This window comes from Odocoileus virginianus, chromosome 21 (genome assembly GCF_023699985.2).
Source record: "Odocoileus virginianus isolate 20LAN1187 ecotype Illinois chromosome 21, Ovbor_1.2, whole genome shotgun sequence".
Taxonomy (NCBI): domain Eukaryota; kingdom Metazoa; phylum Chordata; class Mammalia; order Artiodactyla; family Cervidae; genus Odocoileus; species Odocoileus virginianus.
In genome coordinates this window covers 39,719,844-39,744,389 of record NC_069694.1, presented here as the reverse complement: position 1 = coordinate 39,744,389, position 24,546 = coordinate 39,719,844, and the positions used below count along the sequence as shown (strand labels likewise).

At 36.3% G+C, this 24,546-nt stretch overlaps 1 protein-coding gene and 1 non-coding gene across 4 annotated transcripts in view; both read left to right on the top strand.

Annotated features, from left to right (window-relative positions):
* The window catches only part of PPP3CA (protein phosphatase 3 catalytic subunit alpha), a 309,840-nt gene that overhangs the window by 217,394 nt on the left and 67,900 nt on the right, over positions 1-24,546 (top strand). For all 3 annotated transcript variants that reach the window (XM_020884235.2, XM_020884233.2, XM_070452186.1), the window contains exon 3: positions 18,309-18,433. In XM_020884235.2, coding sequence (XP_020739894.1) covers positions 18,309-18,433 — 125 coding nt within the window. The remainder of the gene's footprint in view (positions 1-18,308; positions 18,434-24,546) is intronic.
* Positions 1,696-1,768, top strand: TRNAG-CCC (transfer RNA glycine (anticodon CCC)). The gene has a single exon. It is a non-coding gene; the product is annotated as a tRNA-Gly (tRNA).

The window sequence follows — 24,546 nt, the reverse complement described above, 5'->3', positions numbered from 1 at the left end:
GACTTGGTCAGAACTGTTCATATTGTTTTCTCTGAGTTACTATGTACATTGTTGGAACCGCGTCTGTTGAGTTGAATTGCTGTTTACAGCATCTTCAAAAATATTATTTGACATCGAAACTAAATGCTATCTTGTAGAATGACACAGAAACAGGACCTTGAGGTCCATTAATTGAATAGCATCACCGATTCAATGGACATGAAACTTCGGTGAACTCCGGGAGATGGCGAGGGACAGGGAGGCCTGGTGTGCTGCAGTCCACGGGGTCGCAAAGAGTCGGACACGACTTAGCAACTGAACAGCAACAGCAAGTCGAGAAGAAAATATTCACTATTGGAGGACTGTCTGCACTTTCCTATTTTCACACAAAGCCAAGTCATATGCTTTATAAAACCTGAGAAAGAATGCTTACCATAAAATGCTGAAGCCCAGTTTTCTTACCAGCCCTGGAGAGGAGGATTGCCCATCACACACCCAGCAGGACAGTCCAGAAACAAAATCCTGGTTTTAGTACTGGAGCAGTTCATTAGATACACAGTATTATGAACACTTTTGATAAACACAGATGATATTTGGTGAAAAAACATCGGTGACTCTGATGTGAAAAAGGTTTCTGATGAGTCAGTCTAAATGGGAGGAAGATTTAGGAATATATTAATCACTATTTCTCTTATAAAGTGTGGAACAAAGAGTTTAAGTAACAAGGAAACATTTTACTTTTTAATTGTTTCATTTAGTAATACACAAAATACTGGTATTTCTTATAATCAGTGGTATCTTACGGTCATTGAAGTGTCATAGTATCTGACAATCACAGTGCAATATGCTTTCTAATCTTCACACAGCCCTGTGAGGTGAGATTTTTCTTTCCATTTTAGAGATGAGAGTATTGAGGTGACTAGCTCAACATCTTAGAAAACTAATACAGACGATTCTCAACTCACAATGACGATTTTTTGTTTACAATGAAAGTGATACGTGTTTGGTAGAAACCATACTTCCAGTTTTGAAATTTGGTCTTTTCCTGAATTATTGATGTTTATGATACTCTTTTCCTGATGCTGGGCAATGAACCACGATTCCCAATCAGCCACATGAGTGGACAGTTGATCCAGTAACAACCATTCTGCAGCAATACTGCCATTCTTTTTTTTCACTTTCATACAGTATTCAATAAATTACGTGAGATACTTAGCACTTTATTGCACAACAGACTCTGTTAGATGATTTCCCCAACTGTAGGCTATTGTTAGTGTTCTGAGCACATTTAAGGCAGGTAAGGCTAAGCTCTGATGTTTGGCAGATTAGGTGTATTAAATGCATTTTCAGCTGACATTACTTTCAACTTGTGATGGGTTTATCAGGATGTGACCCGGGCATAAGTTGAGAAGGATTTGTAGTGATTGAAAACCTAATAGTTGGTTAATGGTAGCTGCCACTTGAACGAAGGTTTAAGCTCTTTACCCAAAGTAAGTTACCTTAAATGAAGAGAATTGTTAATCAAAAATGAAGAAAATTAAGGACTTCCTTTGTGGTCCAGTGGTTGAGACTCCTCACTTCCAACGCAGGGGACATGGGTTTGGTCATTTGTTAAGGAACTAAGGTCTTACATGCTGCACAGAGTGGCCAAAAAGAAGAAGAGAATAAAGGCAGGACACAGGGATGTGAAGAATTAACAGTAGCAACTTGGGGACTTCCTTGGTGGTCCAGTGGCTAAGACTCTGCACTCCCATTGCAGGGGGCCCAGGTTCAATTCCTGATCAGGGAACTAGATCCCACTTGCTACAACTAAGAGTTCATATGCCTCAGCTGAAGACCCTGCATGCCACAACTAAGACCCAACACAGCCAAAATTAATTAATTGAAAATTAAATAAAATCTAGTGTTCAAAGTCAGATCTCAGAGGTTTGTTAGGAAATAATAATAAAAAATAGAGTATTTTAAAAAATAGTCACTTGTTGCTTCACTCTTGTCTTAAATATTTCTAGAGTGGGTGAGCACATTATACCACAATACCAGCAACTCCATTCTGAATGGTTTTCTTATTAGAAGTGAATCTTTTCTTTTCTTTTTTTTTTTAATTGGACAAATGGATTTCTTTTTATTTTTTTTGTTTTTTGTTTTTTTTATTTTTTTTTATTTTTTGGATTTCCTCTTAACTTTTACTCAACCACCTTTATTTTGCCCTCCAAAAAAGAGAAAAAATAAACCAGGTGTCTCATTCATAAAAATACTCATCATGTTGCTATCTATTTTGCTTACTGGACCAAATTACCCCTGTTTCTTATAAAACATGTTTTCAAGGCCCAAAATAAATGTTTATCATATTCCCTTTGGATATTCTATTTTGTTTCTGTGTTTTTTAACATACAGAGTTCAGAGTGACCTGTTTCATTAGGAGTTTCAGCACAGACATGACATACATTGAGTCTGCAATCAACTAACACTTCCAGGACCTTTTCAAGATAATGGATATAAACCAAGACTCCCCTTTTCCTGAGTTTTTTTAAGAAAGATTTTCTTGTCATCTCTCAGGGCACAGGCCCATCTCTTACTAGGAAAAGTTTGTGACATCTGTGTGTGGAAGGTGGTTCACCATGAAGATTCAGATGCTTGTGGTGGTGGAAGTCCTGTTGACACCGCAGAGAGGTGGCGGCCGGCATGAAGAGCCATCCTCAGTAACTCAGGTCTCACAGTGAGACTGCCTGGGTGTAAATTTCAGCTCTGCTGCATATTAGCTTGGGCAGGTTGCCTAACCTTTCTCCGATCCCTATCTGGAAAATGGTGATTAACAATTGAACCCACCTCCTGTGACAATTTGAAGATTAATTGAACTTAAGCATATAAGATCCTTTTGACATATTTTAAGGACTTTCAGGTGGCTCCGTGGTAAAGAATCCGCCTGCCAATGCAGGATTTGATCCCTGGGTCAGGAAGATCCCCTGGAATAGGAAATGGCAACCCACTCCAATCGTCTTGCCTGGAGAATTCCATGGGCAGAGGAGCCTGGAGGGCTACAGTTCATGGAGTCACAAAGAGTCGGACACGACTGAGCGACTGAACAACAAGAAACAGATTTTCCTCTTCTTAAGGACACCAGTTGTGTTGGATTAGTGCTCACCCTGATGGAGTGTGGCATCACATTAACCTGACACCTGCAAAAACCCTATTTCCAAAGAAAGTTACATTCCTAGGTACCAAGGGTGAGAACGTCAACGTACTTTTGGGGGGACACGATTCACTTCACTGTAGCTAGTAGCAGAGGAGTTCAAAACAGAAAACCTGGGTGTCCCAGATGCAGGTAGAAGATAGCAATAGGGAGAGGAGTGTGATGCGTGATCTAAGAACGGATGATGTTTTGAGATTTAAGCAGTGAATAGTTACTAAAGGTTTCAATAAATAAATAATGCAATCCAAATTAAACCTCTGGGCTAAGATAAGGGAAGATAAGATTTCAGGTCCTCCTGGGGGCAAATTTGTACCCACATCCTAGAGGGCCTGCAGTACTGAACTGCTTGCCAAGAGATAAGCTGTAAACCACTAAGGATCCAGTTCACTCATGGAAGTGCCTTTCCTCAAATGTGGAATAAATAACTTCTTGACAATTTGGTGGTGTTAATATAGTTTTAATAGCCGTCATAAAAGCAGCATTGTGGATTTTGATTGCCTGGCCAACTGTAGGTTGCCTTCCAACCTACACAGTTAGATTTTGTTTATTTAAGATGCTTCCAAAGTCTCCTGGAATGGAAGGAGAGTGTTTTTGTTTTCTGATTGAGACACTTAACTAAGAATTTACTCTATATAACCATTAGGTATTGTCTGCTCTTGAGAGCTTTACTGGTGGATAAATATGAGTTTGTTAGATTCATAAAATGTTTAATGATACTGTGAGTAAAAGGTGCATCATAAATAGAGGCTTATTATGATTGTCTGTGTCTGTACCATCATTATTTCCAGAATAACCAGTCTTGATTTCCCAAATAGAAGATTCTGTTTGCAAGTAAGAAGTATGGCTGAAATATTAAGAAACTCATCTCTTTTTGTATCTTAGTCAAAAAGTCTTTTGTAAATATCATATTAATGACAACTATGGAAAGAGAAATATGGAAAGTCTACTTAACGTAGAATTTTCTAATCCTTACAGGAATTTGAATCAACGAAGATTAGATCATCCCCTAAGTGGGATTTTATATAGTTGTTTCGTTTCCAGTTTTCCATGCCTTTCTCACACTTGATCTTTGTATGAAGCCTGCTGCCATCTTCAGAGACATGAGTCATGGTACTTAAGATGTTTTCACCATATTTTAGACATCACAAGATACAGTAGGAGAAGAGGAGAGTCTTGGCATGCACAGTTTTTACATTCTAAGACTTGACCTTTAGCAGTGGCTCATTACATGTTTTAATTTAGCTTATGCACTAGGCTGACAGACCTCTCAGTATCTGATTTCATTTCGGCATTTTCCTTTCATTAAGTATCCTGTATGTGTTTACCTGTGTATCTATGTATGTGTATCTAGTATGTGTGTATATTTTCTATGAAAAATAATCTCCGTAAAAAGATAGCCAATCCCTTTATAAATAAGAAGTGATGAGGTGATGACTTACAGCCAGAAAGAAAAGCTTTAGATAAACTAAAGAATAAAATGCCATGTTCTTTTAGGGATTTCTGTCTATACTATAAATGAATCCATCAAAAGTTCTTTACAAATACTAGTTAAAGTGAACATTAAATTATTTCAATGAATTTTCCAGATCTTGCCAACAAATGCTTAAATGAGAACTTAAAACTCTAGCAATGGCAGTAGAATGCCTACAGAAATGATCTTTGAGTTAAACAAAAGTAGAAGAAATGCAATCTTTTTCTTTCTTTCTTTCTTTTTAACACACAAACCCTTGTTTGTGGTTGCCTGGAATATTTAGCCCATTCTCATTCCTTTTGATGATGGACTTTTCCCCCCTCCCATCAATAAGTAGGAAGGGTCACATGAGCCAAGAATGGCCAGTCAGCGTTCTCTGCTCACAGCACTTGATTCAGGAGTGAGTTGGGCCAGTCGGTTTAATCCAGGGCTCAGTTTTGCTGAAAATGGTGGCTCCATCTCTTTAAGTCAGCATGCTGGCTAGACCCGATTTGGAAGATACTTTGAGGGAATCCTCACTTCAGTAGCAGAAATTAATACTAATGTTTAGAGAGAAAACTGATATGATAGTGAAAGGACAACTTTGTTTAAGCCCAGATTCATTTGTGCCTGAAGTCAGTGATTATATTTTACTGTATTTTTATGGGACAGTAATATGCTTAGTAATATTTGTGAATTGCAGAATTTTCCAAGAACTTGGGAGCAGATCTTTCATGTGGCTTAAAGGTTCTGTGGTTCCTATGCCCTCGCATCTGTGTGCTGACAAGCGTTGAGACTTCATTGTTATCTTCGAAGCTTTGACGTATTCTAATTTTCTGTGTTATTAAGACATGTAGAAACTCTCTGTTTCAAATACATTGTATTTACAAACTATGGAAAACACTGTGTGCATCAATTAATAATTCAGAAACCTGTGAATGTCTACTTGCTTGAATAATGAATGCCAGTTAAGAGGCTTTATAAACGATGGAAACTCAAAAGCATGGAAATAAAAACATGCTACTCAACACCAATGTTGTCATTTCTGTAAAACTTATATATATGTAGTTTCTATTTTAAATATTTCTGCAGTTATTTTTTTCTGATTCAGTCATGTTGTGGGAAAAGAGATGAATAAGAAAGCAATGTTCCCCTGCTTGTACTTTTTAAAAACTTTTTATTTTGTGTTGGGATAGTTTCAGGTGAGCAGGAAAGGGAATCAGCCATACCTATACATGTATCCATCCTACCTTAGCCCAGCTCCCCTTCTTGTGGTCTGCATCTATATATGTACAGTTGGGGCCATCAGCTACTCACTGTGCACGCATGCAAAGTCTCTTCAGGTGTGTCCGACTCTTTGCAACTCCATAGGCTGTAGCCCGCCAGGCTCCTCTGTCCCTAGGATTCTCCAGGCAAGAATGCTGGAGTGGGTTGTCATGTCCTCCTCCAGGGGATCTTCCCAACCCCAGGATTGCACCCGAGTCTCATGTCTGCTGCATTGGCATATGGGTTCTTTACCACTAGTGTCACCTGGGAAGCCCAGCTACTCATTACCTACCATTAAATAAAAGGTAAATTTTAATATATGATATCCAGAACTCTTTATCCAGGCTGATGATAGTGATATTTTACCTTTGAAATATCGTTGTAGTCATTTAATGGGGTGTAGAAGGTTGAAGGCAGCTTCAATAAATGGAGCAAAAAATAGCTATCATAGAGAAAGAGAACTTACCTTTCTTTGAGTTACTAATCTATATCAATTGCTACATTATCAGATCTCATCTTCCCAACCACAGTGCAAGGTAGCTGCTATTATCCTTATTCTGCACATTAGAAACTTGAGGCTTAGAGAGGTAGAGTGACTTATGAGAGGTAAGGCAGAGTATCTCTTGCCCAGATTCCTTCAGTGACTCCTCTTAGGATGAAGTTCAAACTTCTTGACCTGGATGACAAAACCCTTATTCTCTGAACCTTCATCTTTAAAGCTTCATCTCTTTTCATTCCTTACCTGGACTCCAGGTTTACAGGCCACCTGTCACTTTCTAAAATTTGCCACAAGTTGCTTCTTCTTCTGTGAGTCCTATTCCCTCTTCCTGTTCTACGATTCTGTGTCTAAGTCCTCCTCATTCTGAAGGTTTCAGTTAACATAGCATATCCTCCAGGAAACTTGCCCAAGTCTACTGTGCCCATTGTGTGCTGTTCATAAATTCATTCAGCAGATTTCTCTTGAGGATGCCCTTTGTACCAGGCACTGTCCTGGGCACTAGGAATATAACAGGGGACAAAAGAGGGAAAGATCTCTTCCTTTATGGCTTTTACTCTAGTGATATTATTAATAACCTATTTAGTTCAGTATCCTTCATTAGATGCATGAGAGCTTTGATTATATCTAAGTTGTTCTGTTGCATTCTTAGAGTCTAACACAATGGAATATTGTTGAAATGTTGCAGGCTTGAATATTTATCGAATCAGGGCACAGATGAATGACGTTACTTATTATGTCATTTATAATGGTTCTAATAGAAGTACGAGAATGTTCTATTTGGCCTCTTTTATCTTTTCACACTGTCACCATTATCATAGCAGACCTCATTGTCTTGTGACTGTATTATTGCAATGAACCTCTAATTGGAATCAGCTTTCTTTCAGTTTTTCTACACCATTGAATTTTCCATACATCTGCCAGATTTATCTTCTTATATTACTGGAATTGTTCTCCTTCTTCAGACAACATGCTAAAATCCAATCCCTTCATAATCTCACGATGCCTTTCTACTTGAATTTAACTTCTGTTGTTTCACATATACCTTCTAATCAATCCAAATTTTTTTGCAATCCACTTAGTCTGGTTCATTGTCACTTTCCTACCTTTCTCTTTCTCTTATTCTCTCATTCTCGACTTATTACAAGTGTTATAGCACTTCCTTCACTTCCCTTCAGTTAAGTCTCTGAATATATCAGCCAATCTTCATTTCCATAATCTCTGACTTTTTGTAAGACTTCTGTCTATATCAGTAGTACTCATAAACAAGTTTCAAGCAGCAGAATCGACCCCATCTCCTGCTTCAACACACACACACTCGCACAAGGAGGGTGAGATGGGAGAAACAGAGTGAGAAAGAAACACTAAATCTGAAACCCCAAGAGATAAAAACAATAAAAGTAGAGCTTATTGTAATAGTGGCCCCTAACATTCCTCATGTCTCCTGCAGCTCTGCAGAACACATTTGAAGCCAGTATGTGACCTCAGCCACCCTGGTCTTTGTGCAGACCTACTGTTAGCAAGGGAAAGGTTGAAGGTGGTCAGGATGACAGCCCGAAAGAGAAGTAAAGGATCATACATGCTACGCCTACCTCAGCACATGTTTCAAGCCCAATGTTTTTGGCTTCTAACCACTTCCCAGGAAACATCTGTAGAACATAGAGAATACCGTATGGTTTTTAGCCCCATCTGGTCCCTACTCGTGTGTAAGTCTTATATCCTAAGTACATTTTCTATTTCTTAAGGGAATTAATTGTATTTATGTTCCTTTAGTGTAAAGTTATATTTTATATTTATATAAGCTTGTCTTCCTACCAGTGTGAAAGGATAATGATTGTTTTTTAATTCACGATTAACAACCTGTCACAAAGAAGGTACTTACTAACTCCCTGCTATTTAGGCCTGAATAAAATATCCTCATTTCTGAAGTTAGCTGTTGTTTAGGATTATAAGCACTTTATCCTATCTGACATGTGACCTGTCAGTATAAAGTATCAAAACAACCTAGGAGAAATAGAGTGTTATTTTGTAAAATGTAGTTGAATTTGTGACGTAGCTAACAGACATTTCATGTTTTAAAAGATAGCCTTAAGTATTAAGAACCTTAAAGATTTTGTTTAAAATGTATTAAACAGGTATATAAAAGATGGAAGGAGTTCTGGAAATTTAATGAGATAGATCTATAAGGAAATGCAACCTGAAATTATATTGATTTTATAAAACAACTTTTCCCTAGTTAAAATCGCCTAGTTTAGTAACTCACCAAACACATTATGAATATGTTCTTCAGTTTTTTTTTATATTTTGTCAAAGAAAAGAAAAAGAATTGATTGATAATTCTGACTGGTCTTTTAGAAATTCAAATATGTAACAAACATTCATCATTTCTAATTGGTGAAAATTAAACTAAATTTTAAAGTATGATTACTAATAAATCACAAGTTATGATGAGTTATCAGCAGCTATTTTTTGTTTTCCAAACATCTGCATTAGTTTGTGGTAATCGCTTAGTTGATATGCCATATATAACATGTTAGGAAAACATGATTTTTGCATAATTCAATTAGATACATGTCACATGCTGAAGAAACAAGAAATGTGAGGCATAATTCATGCCCAGACTGGAGACAGTCACATATTTAAAGATTCAAAATAATGCAAAGGCTCTATGCAGTCTATGATTTCCATCAATTATATTCATAAAGATTAACAAAATTGACAGCTTGTTTCTTTGGAATATAATCAACCCTATAAGAGGAGTCTTCAATATGAGGGAAGATTAGGTCTGACAGAAATGTGAAATAACCTAGTACAAGTTTTCAAAAATTAAAATTGATGCCCTTTTTGAAAATAAATAAAGCAATATCATCCCCTTTCTTAATGAATTTGAAATTTCAAAATAAAAAAATCATTACTAAGAGTAAATAGAAAGTATTTGTAATTGGCTGTTTATTTTGAGAAAAATTGTATGTGTTCCTCCCTCTGTTAAGAAATTTGACATGATAAACAGGTAATGAAATGATTTGCCCAGATGGGAGACCTAAGTGTTAAACCCATATTTCTTGACCATGAGTCAGTGCTCAGAAGTTTCAGGATGGAGAGAGAAATACTCTGATGTCAGGAAGACAATGCTTTTTCATACCATTTGTATATGTGTGCCTCCTCAAGTGTACTCTAAATTTCTTGAGAACATTCCTTGCGTGCCTTCCATTTCTTCATGGTTCCAGTATAGTCTGCACAAATAAAAAGTACTCAGCCTTTAATGTTGTTTATTTAGCATTTTGATACAGTACTTTAAGGAAATGTTTTGTGTTTTAATATTTTATTCATTTTCCCCCAGATATTCTAGAATATTTGCTTATGAAAGATAAACAAAGAAATGATAAATTGATTAGGGAAAACTAGGTAGAATTAAGATAGGCTTATTGCCTTTGTCAGAATTACTTTCCCAGAAATGTTTTTTCTTCACTAATTTTCAAATGAATGTGTTCTAACATGTCTGTGTGGTTCATATATTTGTAATAATTGCTGAATTAAGAATTAAAAGTTCCTTTTCCAAATATGCCTCAGATAACAAATAAACATGTTTTTACTGACAAAATGGTATAATCAATATAATATAATCAATCCTTCTTTCCGTCAGGTCATTATATAATCAATATAATATAGTCAATCCTTCTTTCCATCAGGTCATTTAAGTATTATCTGTTAGAAAGAGCACTTACTAGCCTTGTTTACTTACTAGTAGACATAAATAGAGCTGACTAATTCAAAGTCTGTGATAGGTAAAAACCCTTATATGAATATCCCCACTGCCTAAATTGCCAAATTAGTGAAGAAAATATGGATTTTAGAATTAAATATCATTAGTTTGCTTTCCCTGAGTTTTAAAAATAATAAAAACAAAGTAATCTTTTACATTGTCAAAATTTGACCGATACCATAACTCAGAAGATTTTTCTTAACCGGGTTTTCCAGAAACCAAAGAAACATAGTTTTAAAAAAAAATCCATTTGGTGAAATACCTTACATTTTTTCTGTTTACTGTGTCACTTTCAGCTTTTAAAACATTACTGCCATCACACAGCCAAGGAACAGAGTGGTCTTGTAAATGAGCTCTGCTAACAAAAGAACATGAGACTAACTGGAAACGTGGGGCTGTTGCTGGCTGAAAGATGGGGTAATATCACTAAAGCCATTTGGAGATATTCCCACTCTTAGAAAATGGAAGTTGTGGAACATAAGACCTAGTCTATTTGATTTCAGCCTTAACATCTTTCAACATACGGTAGCATACATTTGGATGAAAAGTGAAAGAAAATAGAACAATTTTGCGTATGTTTTGTTTATGGCTGCATTGACTACAGGTACTTCTGCATGAGTCTAAATCTGGCAGAGATGTTTCTCAGTAGACAGCCTCTATAATAGTGGCTACATCTACCATTCACCTTGCGTCAGTGCATTGCATGTGCATTGCATGCTGAACTTTTTTATTCATTTATATTGGTTCATTTAATTGAAAAAAAAAAAAAACTTCTTTAAAAAAAATAAAGGTCTAATACAAATCCTCTTACAGGTGTGGCATTGGAGAAGGAAATGGCAACCCACTCCAGTATTCTTGCCTGGGATATCCCGTGGACAGTGGAGACAATGGAGTGAGCCACAGTCCGTGGGGTCGCAAAAGAGTTGGACACGGCTTAGCAATTAAACACCAACAACAACATAGATGAGGCATCTGAGGCCGCCTACAGATAGTTACACCAGTAGCAGTTTACAGGGGAAAATAGTCAAAAGCTTAAAGATTGTAGTAAAAAAGAATATAGTGCAACTGCGTAAGAAGATTTGGAAAAGCCCATGCTTTCTTGAGATGATAAAGCTGATTCAGAGAGAGTTAATAAGAAAGTGATTAACAAAAAAGTTATTGCTTATTGATTAAGGCTAATTAGAAGGAATATACACACAAAACCAAAACTCATGAACAGCAATTATGAAACTGAGCTTCACAGACTGTGTTTTCAACCATTACACACTCCTGCTTCTCACCCAGGAAAAAATAACATATCCAAGAAAAAGCCAGAATTCAAAGTATAATGTGGCCACAGCTCCCAATTAAAAAAAAAGCAAAAAACCCTCCAGATATACCACTTTGGAAGAGCCAGGATGGGAATGCTAAGACATAGACCTCTAACCCTAGGTCTGGTTACTATGATGGGAGCCCATATTTCAGGATCCTGGAGGGAGTTCATGGAATCTGAAACCGGCTATCAGTATTTCAGAAAGTGAAGAGAACACTCTTTCATTTATTGATAAATATATAAATATATGTATCAAGTTTAATTATTTTTGGATGAAATTGCATCATTTCACAGATGACCCAGTACTCTTGATCATGTGGTGATGACAATTGAGGGTTTACTGAACTACACAGTGTGGATAAATCCACATATCAAATAAGCTATAGTTTTCAGGACTGATCAAACTTGGACAAATGAACAGAGTCATGACCAAATTTAATTAAATAACACTGTAAGTATTGTACATGTTACTTATTGTTTCTGTTTATTAGTATCACAGCCATGACTGTGACTTAAAATAATTTTATAATGTTATTATTGATCTGTAACAGGCATGTTGTTAAAAATGTTAAGTATGAATTTATGCTGAAATAGAAAAATAGTGATAACAAATGGAACAAATTCATTCTTATTCAATAGATTAGGTTATTCCAGTAAACAAAATTTGAACAAATTTCAATAGTGTGAAGACTCATCTTTAAGGTAAAAAAAACCAAAAACATACATTTCAGTAAACAACTTTTCTGCTGATTAGAATACATGGTGGATATACCAGGGTGCTGTGTATGCTTAGTTCTTCTGTAAAACTGTTTAAAAACATAGACTCTTCTAGTTTTTTTCCATCTAATTATAGTTATAAACTGAGATTGAGAGAATTCATGAAGTATTCATGTTTAGTAGTGCATTGTTTTTATTTTATTACTACTGTAATCTACAGTATATCCCACTCTTATTTTTTCAGTTGTCCTGTTACATTTCTCATTAATACTGGCTAGCAGTTTATCTTTGTAAAATGGTGTCAAAAATATAAAGAAAATGTTTGAAATTATTGCTGTTAATTTACACAGCAAAATGGGGCTATTAATTAGGGGCTAAATGGGGCTAAAAATTAGGGCTATTATTGTTTTGCATTTAGCTTCATAATTTTCTTTTAAAATCCTTGAAATGTCACTATTTTGCAAGTTTTAATTTGATTTAGAGGTTTTCATTATTGTTTTATACTATCAAGCCCTGGTTAAGAATTTACATTTTGTGTTTTATAAAGTACCTAATAAATGTGTAACATTTGAAAAATAGTATTCATTATGGTGAAAATATTATTTTGAAGTGTACCTTTTTGATGAATTAAAACCTTGTTATTTTTTTATTTAGTTTTTTTATGGTTAATGAAGATTTCTAGATGTATAGTGAATGCAGTAATGAAACTCACTTTTATCTCAGTAATTGCTTAATTTCAGAAGTTTACACATTATGCTAATGAACCACACATATTCAGGCTGGCTGGTTTGTATCTGATCTTACCATCCACTAAGGTTACATAAGCCTGGATTGTCAACAGGGGGAAACAGATATGTGCTTGTGGTACCCCTGTGTTTAGCATCTAACAAAACCTCTAAATGTAAGATCATTCCCTATGAAACTGCAGATTTTGAAATGAAAAAGTTGTAGCAGATAGAGGATTCAAAAACCAAGCCAATAAATTCAATAGGATAATCTCCTCATGCTGAGAATTACACATAATGTTAGTTCCTTAACATTAGAAAGGGGTATTGTCTTGGAAAAATGTGGCTATTATGGAAAAAATATTGGGTTGGATTAAATGAAGCTGAAAGTAGAGTGGACTTCTAATGGTGAAAATTGTTCAGCAACTCAGTGATGTCTTCTCTAAAAGAAAAATTACAGCCTGTTAAGTTTTGTGAGAACTGGAAAAACTTGTAGAAGAAGTTATTCTACTTTATACAATCTTCCAAGATGATAAAAGCCAGTATTTTAGAGGAACTAAAAGATCTTTATAGAAAAATAAACAAGGAATCAAGAATTAAAAACACTTGACTTCTAATCATAATATTGATGCCATTTTGAAATGCCAGTCCATGAAAAATCTATTTTCACCTGCACCGTATTATTTGACTGTTTTTGTTGTTTGTTTTTAAAAACTCCTCGTCTCTAGACATCTTAATTTCTATAGGCATTCTTTAACATAGAATTCTATGATATTATAAAATTTTGCTTAATGTCAGTAAAAAGTTGACCTACTGATGTTCCTTGAAGGATTTCCTTGGATATAGGCAAGTAAACAGGGCCAAATGTGTGGATCAGAGCATGAAGTCAAAGCTTTTCAAAGTAGTTTTATGAGAAAGTATGTATTTTATTTTATCTTATATTTGTCAGTGCATCTCCCACCCAGGATGGAATCTGTAGCAGAGTTCTTTACAAATTCTCAGTTGTGTAGCAAGTATACTGGGACTTCATCCTCATATGTTCAGTATGGTCTACTTTTTACATTTTCCCAAGATAGCAATTTAGTTGCCAGTGTGAATTTAGAAACACTAGAATTCTTTGAAAAATAGTTAAATTACAATGTGGGTATACTTTCTTGCAGAATCATTAATTTAGGCATGCACTTTTCATTACATATATCATATATGCGTAGTTGTTTTGAGCAGCTATCCCTTTTCGACAGAAAGCGGCATTTCTCTTAGTCAGGAGATGCAATGCATAGGCTTGGTCTTCATTTTAGTTATCTTTCCAGCTTGTCCTCCATACTCTGAGCTTATTTGTCAAGAGGCCATTTGTCCTCAATATGCTGGCCATTATCTTCTCTCCTCAGCAGTGTGCCAGCTCTAGGGACTTCTAGACTTGCCCTGTGACTGATTCATTGTCCAGTTTGTAGATCCCAAGAGCTTTCTCAGCTAACTACAAAGAGCCTCTTGTTCCTGCCCCAGCTGTTTATTGCTGTTTCTCTTTAGCACTACTTTGCTGTAATCTACAGTGAGAAATGTCTTGAACTTGTTTAATGACTTCCTAACTGGTGCATTGACCACTAATCTCCGAATAATTCCTCCTTTATGGTGGCTTTATACACACACACACACGCACACACACACACACGCGCACACACACACACACATTTATATTTATGTTTACATGTACATTAACCTCCTAAGTTTGTGATTTCAAAGTTTAATAACTAGCTCTCTAGCAATGATATGAGAAATAAAAGCTATTTCCTTTCCCAAGAAACAAAGGCAGATCTTTTCTGTATGTTATTTTGTTTCCCCCTTCAAAATTCCGTGTTTTTCTTCAGAAGACTTAGGTCAAAAATTATTGAGACCATTCGTGCGAGGATCATTTTCAATAAACTTTGATTTACTGTGGGCTAAGAGTCACTGGGGGATGGAAATAGTATTAAAAGGTAATTACTCAAAAGTGACTGTTTGCTTTGGTATTACTTGTTAGTTGTTTATTTAGGCATAATTTATGTATTTTCTGATAGTAGATGAGAAAAAAGTGAAAAAAAAAACAAAACACACATGTAAGCATCGCAGGATGTTAGTGCCTCTTGTTTGGTTGTACTGAGGATGTTAGAACAGCCACATTCAAAACTTCTTCATCACCGACTTAGAAAAAGAACCAAGAAGAAGGTAATGACAGCCTTCTCAATAACTCAATTCTACTGCTCAGTGTTCCTGGTAGTTCTTACTTGTCCAGTATAAAAACAGGTGGAGGACTTACTGCATCTCACAGGAAAAATAACCATCGTGATGTAGCACATTGGGAATGGATTAGGGTACTAGTGGTCCAGAAAAAACTCATATGTTTCTTTTCATTGATGTGTTCATTTCATTAACTACCATAACTATACATTTCCTATGGAAATATGTACAAGTCTGGTCATAATCTATTGAAGTGATAATATGTATTTTTGAACGTTCATTCAGATGGATGGATAATTTCATAGAGATTAGGAGTGCTTTCATTACATGTCCTGTGTTCCTATATTTTTGGTGCTTTTTCAATATAGTAGGGCTTTCAAAGCTGGCTCCTAGTCAAGTTACTGCCTGCCAGCAGTGTTCCATTGGAAATGAGAAGGAAATAATGGGAAGCTGGGGGAATATGGGAAGCAGGAGTATTTGGTGAAGAATGAGCTTGCCTTGAAGGTATAATAGAACTTGTCAAAGCCTATTTGTTCTAGAAGTGCTATTAAAACCAATGACGTTGAAGATGAAAGGACCTGGCCTCATAGGGAGTTAGAGGCTGTGAGCAACCAAGCAGATGATTTGCCTCATTAGCTAAAATTTGTTGGACTTTATTTATCTTAATGCTTTAGGTACCCACAAGAGGATGGAAGGTGGGGTCTATGGCATTGCATAGATGGAAAGTTACTGGACTGTACTTTTCACTTAACATGCCATGGTACCCTTCCCTCTGTGTGATGTCCTGACCCCGCCCTCCATCCTTTTGGGTACTGAAGCATGAATACTTCAGTATGTTGGTAACTGTCTTCTTGATTTTTGAAATCAAAATTGTGAATGTTCCCAAATATTAGGTCTTTGGGATGCATTCTTTATCTGAAAGCTGAAATACACAAGGCCTGAGCAATAGCCACATTCACATGCATGAATAAGTGTGCTCTTTGTTATCACTTGTCTTAGATTGGTCCGTCTGTTGTAGCCTCCATCAAACAATCACTTCAGTATCATCCTTTCGGGTAATAAGAATTTCCGATCTCACACCAATCTGGGATTAGCATTGAACAACATTGCCTTTCCAACATGTGTCTCTCCCACCTCTGCATACTGTGAGGGGACCCACACAAGCATGCAGAATGAAGGCTCAGTCTGCTGAGACAGAGGCTGGAAAGCATTGGTCTTTCATCTTACTGGCCAGATAAGAACCACTGGAGAGCTTGTTATCAGTCTGCGTCTCTTGAAGTTCTGATTCGGGACCCAGGAATCTAGTTTCAAAAGCTCCCCAAGTGTTTCTGGTGCAGAGCCAGGTAAAGAAACCATCATAACCTGCATGGAGGTCCCTCATTCTCCCCTAGTCTTGCCACACACTGTTTTGAAAGCTGTGACTTAAAAGGCTTCAAACAAGTACCATCTCAGACAAGTTAAGGACCTTCAGCTTCCGCCAGAGCAAACTCCCACTGTTGTCCATCTCTGTCGGTCTGAGGGACCCCTCAGAAGCTTGACTTCTGTAATGAATGGGTTTCCAAATTCAGCCCAGCACAGGCCCAGTGAAGAATTCTAGGGTAGCACATTTCTCATGCGCCCACTGGATGGCAGGCACTGTTCTCCATGTCCGGGTTACAGTGAACAAGAGCTGACAGCTTCTCACAGGTTATTGTTCTTATACAGCTTATAGTCCAGTGGGAAGAACCAGGGAAGAAACAGACATGCAAATTAATCAGCTAGATTATTCCTGAGAGTAATAAGTACTATGAAGAAAGTAAAACAAGTCAATGGAAAGAAGAATGCTTTTGGAAAGAAGTGACAAATAGCTGAGACTTACTGGATGGAAAAGGGTCAGCCTATGGATGTACAAGAAAGAAACGTGGCCTATTTGAGACAGACAAGACTGGCATCTACTGAATAAGAAAAGCAATAGGATGGAGACCAAATAGATATAAAAATGACTTTGAAAAAAAAACAAGATACATAGTTTTCACTTAAACTGATCTGGGAAATCCTTAAACCTTAGTCAAAATATCTCAATTATTTAGGTATATTTTATTTGAGCTACTGTTTTCTTTCATTGGGCTTTGAGTATTTTTTATGATTGTATATGCAAGTTGCTTTTCTTTGCTGAAGATTATCATAAGTGGCCCTTACTGTAAAAGCATGATTTGAATTGTGTGGCTGGTGTAAGGTAAAGTCAGTGATAATGTGGCCATCCTACTAGTAACAATTTCAGGCTATCTTGTTTCCCATGCCAACTTTACAGCAGTTGCTCCCTGCTGTTTTATATCATCAAGCCAAGATCCAGTAATTGTGCTGATCTTGTATTGATAAATCATTGAGATTCTCTCTTATCACAAAGTTATTGTAAGCTAAAAAAAGATTTGAAAGTAACAGATGAAATAGCAAGTACTGAATAAGTGGTTTTTAAAATGAGAGACTACGTAGCTTTTAAGAGTTTTTGTTTGAAAGAGAAGGTGAGAAAGTTAAGAAATTGCAATTCCCAGCAATTTTTTCATACTGTTTTACAGGGTTTCATTTCAAAATTTGGAAAAAGTTTGACATCTGATACTACGGTTCATCTTATAAAAATGCTCATTTATATCAATTTAAATTTAATTGTTTTTTTTTCTTTCTCAATGGTACCTAAAATAATGATGTGTTTTATAATTGATGACATTTTAGAGTCAATTAAATGCAATTTTTATAATGCATATCAACATTTCCCTTTCTTCAGGGGGCAATAACATGTAATAGATATATATTTAGGTATCAGTATATAGGTTATGCCAAATTGTTTGACTCTCTTTGACTCATCTGCAAAAGGAAAACCTATTCCATGACATTGTTAGTATAAATTGCAAAATGTGTATAAAACTCTCAGCATAGTGTATGGTGCAGAATTGTTAAACACACAACAATAATAGCTATTATTATTATTATTATTGTTATTTTTTTATTTAATCTGTGAAGTGGTAGAGACCTGGACGCAAAAGTGAGGTTTGCCACAGATTAACTTTGGAAACTGTCTTACTTTCCTGTTTTGCAAAAGAATGTTGTGGCTAAGATGGCCTCTGAATTCCTTCTGGCTCTAAAATTTTGTAATTTTATTATCTAATTCAGAATTGGAACATAATATAACCATAAAATGAAATTTCTTTGTTTCTTTCAGTTTGTGGGGACATCCATGGACAATTCTTTGACTTGATGAAACTCTTTGAAGTGGGGGGATCTCCTGCCAACACTCGCTACCTCTTCTTAGGGGACTATGTTGACAGAGGGTACTTCAGTATCGAAGTAAGTCTGCATGATTCCTTTTAGCTGCTCAGTAATGAATTAACACTATTTTAGCAAAATAAAAGTGGTGAATATTATTGTTTTAAATAAATCCCTAGTCTTTAACAATAAATTTTAATACATATACTTTGGGAGATTTTATATATTCCTATTTTTCATTGATTCCTATATGCTCTTTATTGCATAGAAATGTCAAGGAATTGACTAATAGGAAGATTTTGCCTTTTGTACTTTTTACAGATTTGCAACTTTGCAAAAATTGCATTGTATTTTATATTAGATAATTCTGTCTCCTGTTGACAGAACTAATCAAAGTCTATTAAATAAACAGATTTGTGTGGTTATATCTTGTGAGGCACTAAGGTATTTTTGTAAATTGATAGTCGAGTGTCTGTCTGTCTGTCTGCATTTGTGTGTGAGTATGTGTGAGCACACTTACAGCTGCTGTGTTCTGTCTTGTATGGTACCTGTCATCTAATTAGGGTTATTTGTCAAAATCATTTCTTAAAACAAAACAGATAACCTTTGAGTAGAGGTTCTTCCTCAGCCTCCCAACTGCTTCTGTTTCAGGTAAGTAGAAGTTACATTCAAAATAAAGGCAAGGGTCTTGTTTTATTCACACCTTTGCTCTTCTTTCTGGTGCTTAATGTGATGTTTCATACACAGAAATGACTTATAAATACTTATTAAAAGAAATAATTATAAATAAGAAAAAGTTTTAAAGAGCTCATGCTATAGCAGATGACATTATATATACTCTTGGAAATAATACTTTAAAAAGGAAAACAATTACTCTTAAGTAAAGAGAGAAATCAAATTTACTGAAGACCCACACCAATGTAATACATTCATAGTAATCATTTATAAAAGAAATTCTAGGTTTTTAAATTTTCATCATAATATTTTATTATAGGAATATTTAATGTTTAAAAACATCACTCTTAGACAGCTTTTAACTTTTAAACTGTTATACTAACTTTTGAAGGGGGTGGTGTTCCAATTCAGTTCACCTCCAGTCATTGACCATATGTATGTGTGTCTGTAGTGTGTATATATGTCTAAAATATAATATGTATATATACATAACCATCAGTATATTAATCACATTTAAAGATCACATGTTTCTTAATCATTCATGCTGGTAAGGGAGGGAGGGTTGTATAAGTTCAAAAAATGGAAATACATTTAGGTATTTCTACCATTTAGTAAGCAAGTTTTATCAAGCACATAAAACATATATGCACGGTAATTGGGAGAATTTAAAGAAATATACATCCTTGCTCTCTAAAAGCCTAAATCAATACAGGAAAATATAACTATAGAAAGCTCTATAGAATCAGAAGTCTAAAACAGATAGTCATCCAGGATTCAATTGTTATTTGAACTGGTTGTTAAAATCTTGGGATAAAAGGGGTACAGAAAATGATTACCACTGGAATATAGAAATTTGGGAGAATTTTGAGAGCATGTATGGCTGGGGTAAGAAGCAAAGAACAAGTAAGATTTAGCTCAGAGGAAAACTGAAGTGAGAAAAGCACAGAAGAAGAAATTAAGAAACCTTGTAAAACCTCATTCATCGGCTAACTTCACCAGCATAGCAGAGAAGTGTGACGGAGTACAAATTTTGTAAGACCTTTTTTGTATCACTTTAGGGCCAGTATCTACCAAGAGTAAAGAAAAAAATAATGGCGGTTTTGAACAGAAGTTTATTTCTCTCTCAGGTAAAAACCCATAGATGGGTGGACCATGGCTGGTGTGACTCAGCCTGGCCCCAGGGCCCAGACTCTCTGCCTTACTGATCTGATGAGTGTGACCTCCTTCCAAAGTCAACCTCATGACCCAAGAGGTTGGGTCACACCAGGTTTGGCCCTCATGTTCTCACATTACATGCAGCTCAAAGGAAAAGAAGAAAGAAAGAGTATGCCCTCTCATCTGAGGACATTTTCCAGAAGGGGCATAGTTATTTCCTGTGGGCCAGAGTTTGTTGACATGGCTAAATGTGATTTCCATGTGTAGACAGATTTGAGAAAGACTGCAGTAGACAGAAAATAGCAATGGGAGGTAAAGAGTTTCTGTTACTTCCCTTAAATTAAGGTTATGTGGAATCTAAGTAAATATTTTTAAAAATTATTTTAGTAACTCAAATTGACATTATTCATTTGACATTTATATGTTCCTATGAAAGGTTCTGAGAATAAACACAGTCGATATACTTTATATTTTCTTTGAATCTCATCTTCTAAGCAAAGAATGGTGAAGACTCTTCTGTAGGGACTGATTATTTTTATCAGTTAAATGATGGAGTGTTGTGTTAGAATTTTTTCTCTTAAACTTACCAGTCTACTTACTTCTTGAAACTTCATAAACTCTCTCTAATTAGAGCTTTTTTAGAACTGTTTCTTTAAAGTAAAGAAGTTGAGAAGCAGTAATGACTAACTGGTTCCTCAGTAGATTTTAATTTTAGTCTACAATTAACCTAGATACTTGAACCATGATAGTTTATATAATATATATTAGTATCTTCTGTAATTTAAGCAAAGAATAAAAATCTGAAAACAAATGTTGGGGAAATACCAATGTGAGTATCAGAGGACATTTAGTTCTGAGATGCATGTATCATAGTTCCCATCTTTAAAAACAGCTCTTTAATTAAACTTTAGAAGTCTGAGAGTACAGCCCCAGGGACTTGCCACATGCATACAAAATCACAGAAATGTGATGGCCTCGTAAGTAAAAATGATCCATTTTGATTAGACTATGATCTTTGAGGGGTTTGAGAATGGCTCAGTGATATCATCCTATTTAAAACAGAACAGTCATTTATATAAAATATACTTACTGAAGATACTGGGAGGTTTTTTATTGTGGATTAAGGAACCTGACATTGTTTGCAAGTTAGAAATGGTATTGTTTGCCTAGTATAAATGATCTCATTTATTCTTCATAGCTCTGCAAGGAGCTTGTGAATGTCTTCCTTTCCAGCCTGCAGAAACCAAGGCTCAGAGAGACTCACACACAGTAAATGGCAGTACCAAGATTGAAAGTCTGTGCTCTTTCCAATATCCCATACCTTGGCCATATATTCACAAAATGAGCCACAAAAAAACGTACATGTAGGTGATGCGGACACTTTTCCATACTGTTTTATTAATTTACAGGTGTGCAAACATGCACGCATAGTCCACTCCCTCACCAATATAATCTAAAGGGCAAACCTGTTGGTTTAAGACAAATCCTAAAATGAGAGCTCAGTTTTCCAGAGTGTAGTATCTCCTAACAGACGTCCTGATTCATCTTAATAATTCAGAGTTCCACTGCAAGTCTTCTCCTTCGGCTGTTCTCTGGACAAAGAAGAGCACTTAAGTTTAATTTTTACCAAATTAGCTTTGAAGAGTAGGTTCAGATTTCATATAGTCTCAGCTGGGCAGTATTTACAGGCACTGGGTAATGTGTTCTGGGCAGTACATGAAGCTCATTTTATGAACTCCCTCCTCGCCTCTCCTCCACTCTTCTTCTGCCAAAATTAGAAATTGTTCCCCACAAAGTTAACCCAGATAAAACAAGCAAGCTTTTGAGTAATGATAAGAGAGGTAGTTTTGCCTGGGGGTCATAATTTGTCTCATATAGAATACCATCCTCTTTCTGATGATGGCACTATGCTGTCTAATCTCTGTGTGTGTGTGTGTGTGTGTGTGTGTGTACACATATAAGCTTATATATATAGGTTCATGGCTGAGTGTGTTTCTCTGAGAATGCAGGGAAAACTCAGAATTGGAAGAAGAGGCACACACAGCTGTTTCCTTCTATTCACTTCATCGGGTTCCCTTTCTAGCCATTCTGCACTGCAAGACATTGCCTGGAGCTCCTCCCATGGTACTCATGACTAGATCTGAGCCCAGGCCTCAGACTCCTTTAAGTAGGAAGAATTGTATTTACTGGTGTGAACCCATAGACTAGAATGGACCACGGCCCGTCAGGCGGTGTTCCGTGCTTCTGCCTGAGAATACCAAGCAAACAGTACAGCAGGTGATGTGAGGTGACAGAGTGAGGCCGCAGACATGAGGAGGAAACTGCTGGGCTGTCTCCTTGAATCCGCTGGCCTTTATAGTACATCGCTAGTCCCAGCGCTGCTTCTCTATGTGCTTGTCAGACCAGGCAGATGATGGCTGGAGGAGCAGCCTGTGACATTTCCGAAATCTGGGTCTTTTCCAGCCAATACACATCCCTCACTTGATCGTCCTGTGACTGAGAGACAGCATTTTTGATTGGAATGTTTCATAGCATGTATAGTTATTTTAGGGAGCTGCTTGATACATTCTGAAGCATATATATACACACATATATGTTTACTTTCTTGCTTCTTCCTTTATATCCTTCTTGACTCCCCTATACAAGTTTTTAAGAATAAATCACAAAGTAAATCATTGCACTGCTGTAGTCGAGCCAATTAAACTAATGAAGAAAATTATATCCTTAGTGCTACTTCACTGACAAAGTGAAGATACATAAGAAAAATCTATGTCTATGATAATAATTAATAAAAAGATTAGAGGATGCTCAATCTTTTGTATTGACAAAACCAAGCTAATTTTAAATTGTAAAGTGAAAGTGAAGTCTCTCAGTCATGTCTGACTCTTTGTAACCCCATGGACTACCAGGCTCCTGCATCCTTGGGATGTTCCAGGCAAGAGTACTGGAATGGGCTGCCATTTCCTTCTCCAGGGAATCTTCCCAGCCCAGGGATCAAACCCTGGTCTCGCACATTGTAGTCAGATGCTTTACCATCTCAGCCACCAGGGAAGTCCGAGTTAAATTGTAAATATCTGTTTAATTACTTAGACTGGAAAAAATAGTCAAAGTCTTGTTGAAAGTGATTAGTACAACTGATTTATATATCACCATGCAAAAAAAAAAAAAGCCAATTGAACTTGCCTCTCTGTTTCTACCTTACTCAGTAAATCCAATGAAAATTTTATTCAGACTAGCTGTCTGATACCACATGGACCAAAAAAACAGCTATTTAACTAATTTTTATTTCATTGTTTATTAATTGTGATAATGTTTGACGTGGGGTTTCTTTCTTTCTTTCTTTCTTTTTTTCTTTTAAAGAATATCAAGTTGCAATTTTAAGTTCTTTAGATCTCCAGAATGTTAGAACTTTAGATGACAAAATAGTTGCAAGCAAGACAGAGTTGTGCTTGGCAGCTCTCTCCCACCAGATGTTGCGGGCGAAGGCTGGCGGGCCTCCACTCTCCAATCCACCCTTGCCCTGTCATTTACCATGCCACTTATTCCATATTGGCTGCATTTGTGGTTTTGTTCAGTGTTTGGGAAGATATTTTATTCTTGCCACAGGGGAGTGGGAAATAAAATGTGAAAAGAGGACTCTTATTTTTAGGGTCCTCTGAGCCAAGAATTTGGAAATTGAGTTTTCTTTAGTGTTTTCTTTCCTCCTTCCCCCCTCCTCCCTCCCTTCCTATTTCTCTCTGTCATCTCTCTTTTTTCTCCCCCATTCTCTCTCTGCTCCCTCTCCTTTCTGGCTGTCTTCCTTCTCATTTATAGGAAAGGAGTTACTGTTTACTAAATTTCTACTACATGCAGGGAGCTTTACATCCATTACATAATAAGGGGTATGAAATGTGTATTGAATCGTTCAAAAGGTAAATAGATATGATAAGGAAGCCATAGAACCTTTGAGGTTTCAGTTATGAAAGAGCTACAGTAATTAAGACTAGAGGTGATAAAGCCATGTGCTGATGTCAAAACATGATCTTTAACAGATGGCAGAAAAAGAGTATATGGGCTCTAGAATGTGATTCCTCCGGTAGTATCTGAGTGGGGTTAAACTGCAGTTTAGATTTTTGTTGGAGAGATTATAGCTTTGCTTTAAAATAAATTGTTATAGGTAAAACTAATCTAAAGAGTTCGGAACTGTGGTGATGTTTTCCGAAGGATGCTAACTGGAGGGGGCACAAGGGAGCCATCTGGATGCTGAAATGTGACTGAATCTGGGTGGTGGTTTCATGGGAATATGCATATGGGAAAATTCATTGACCAGTGCATTTAAGATATGTACATTTCACTGGATATAAATTATGCATTTATGAAAGCAA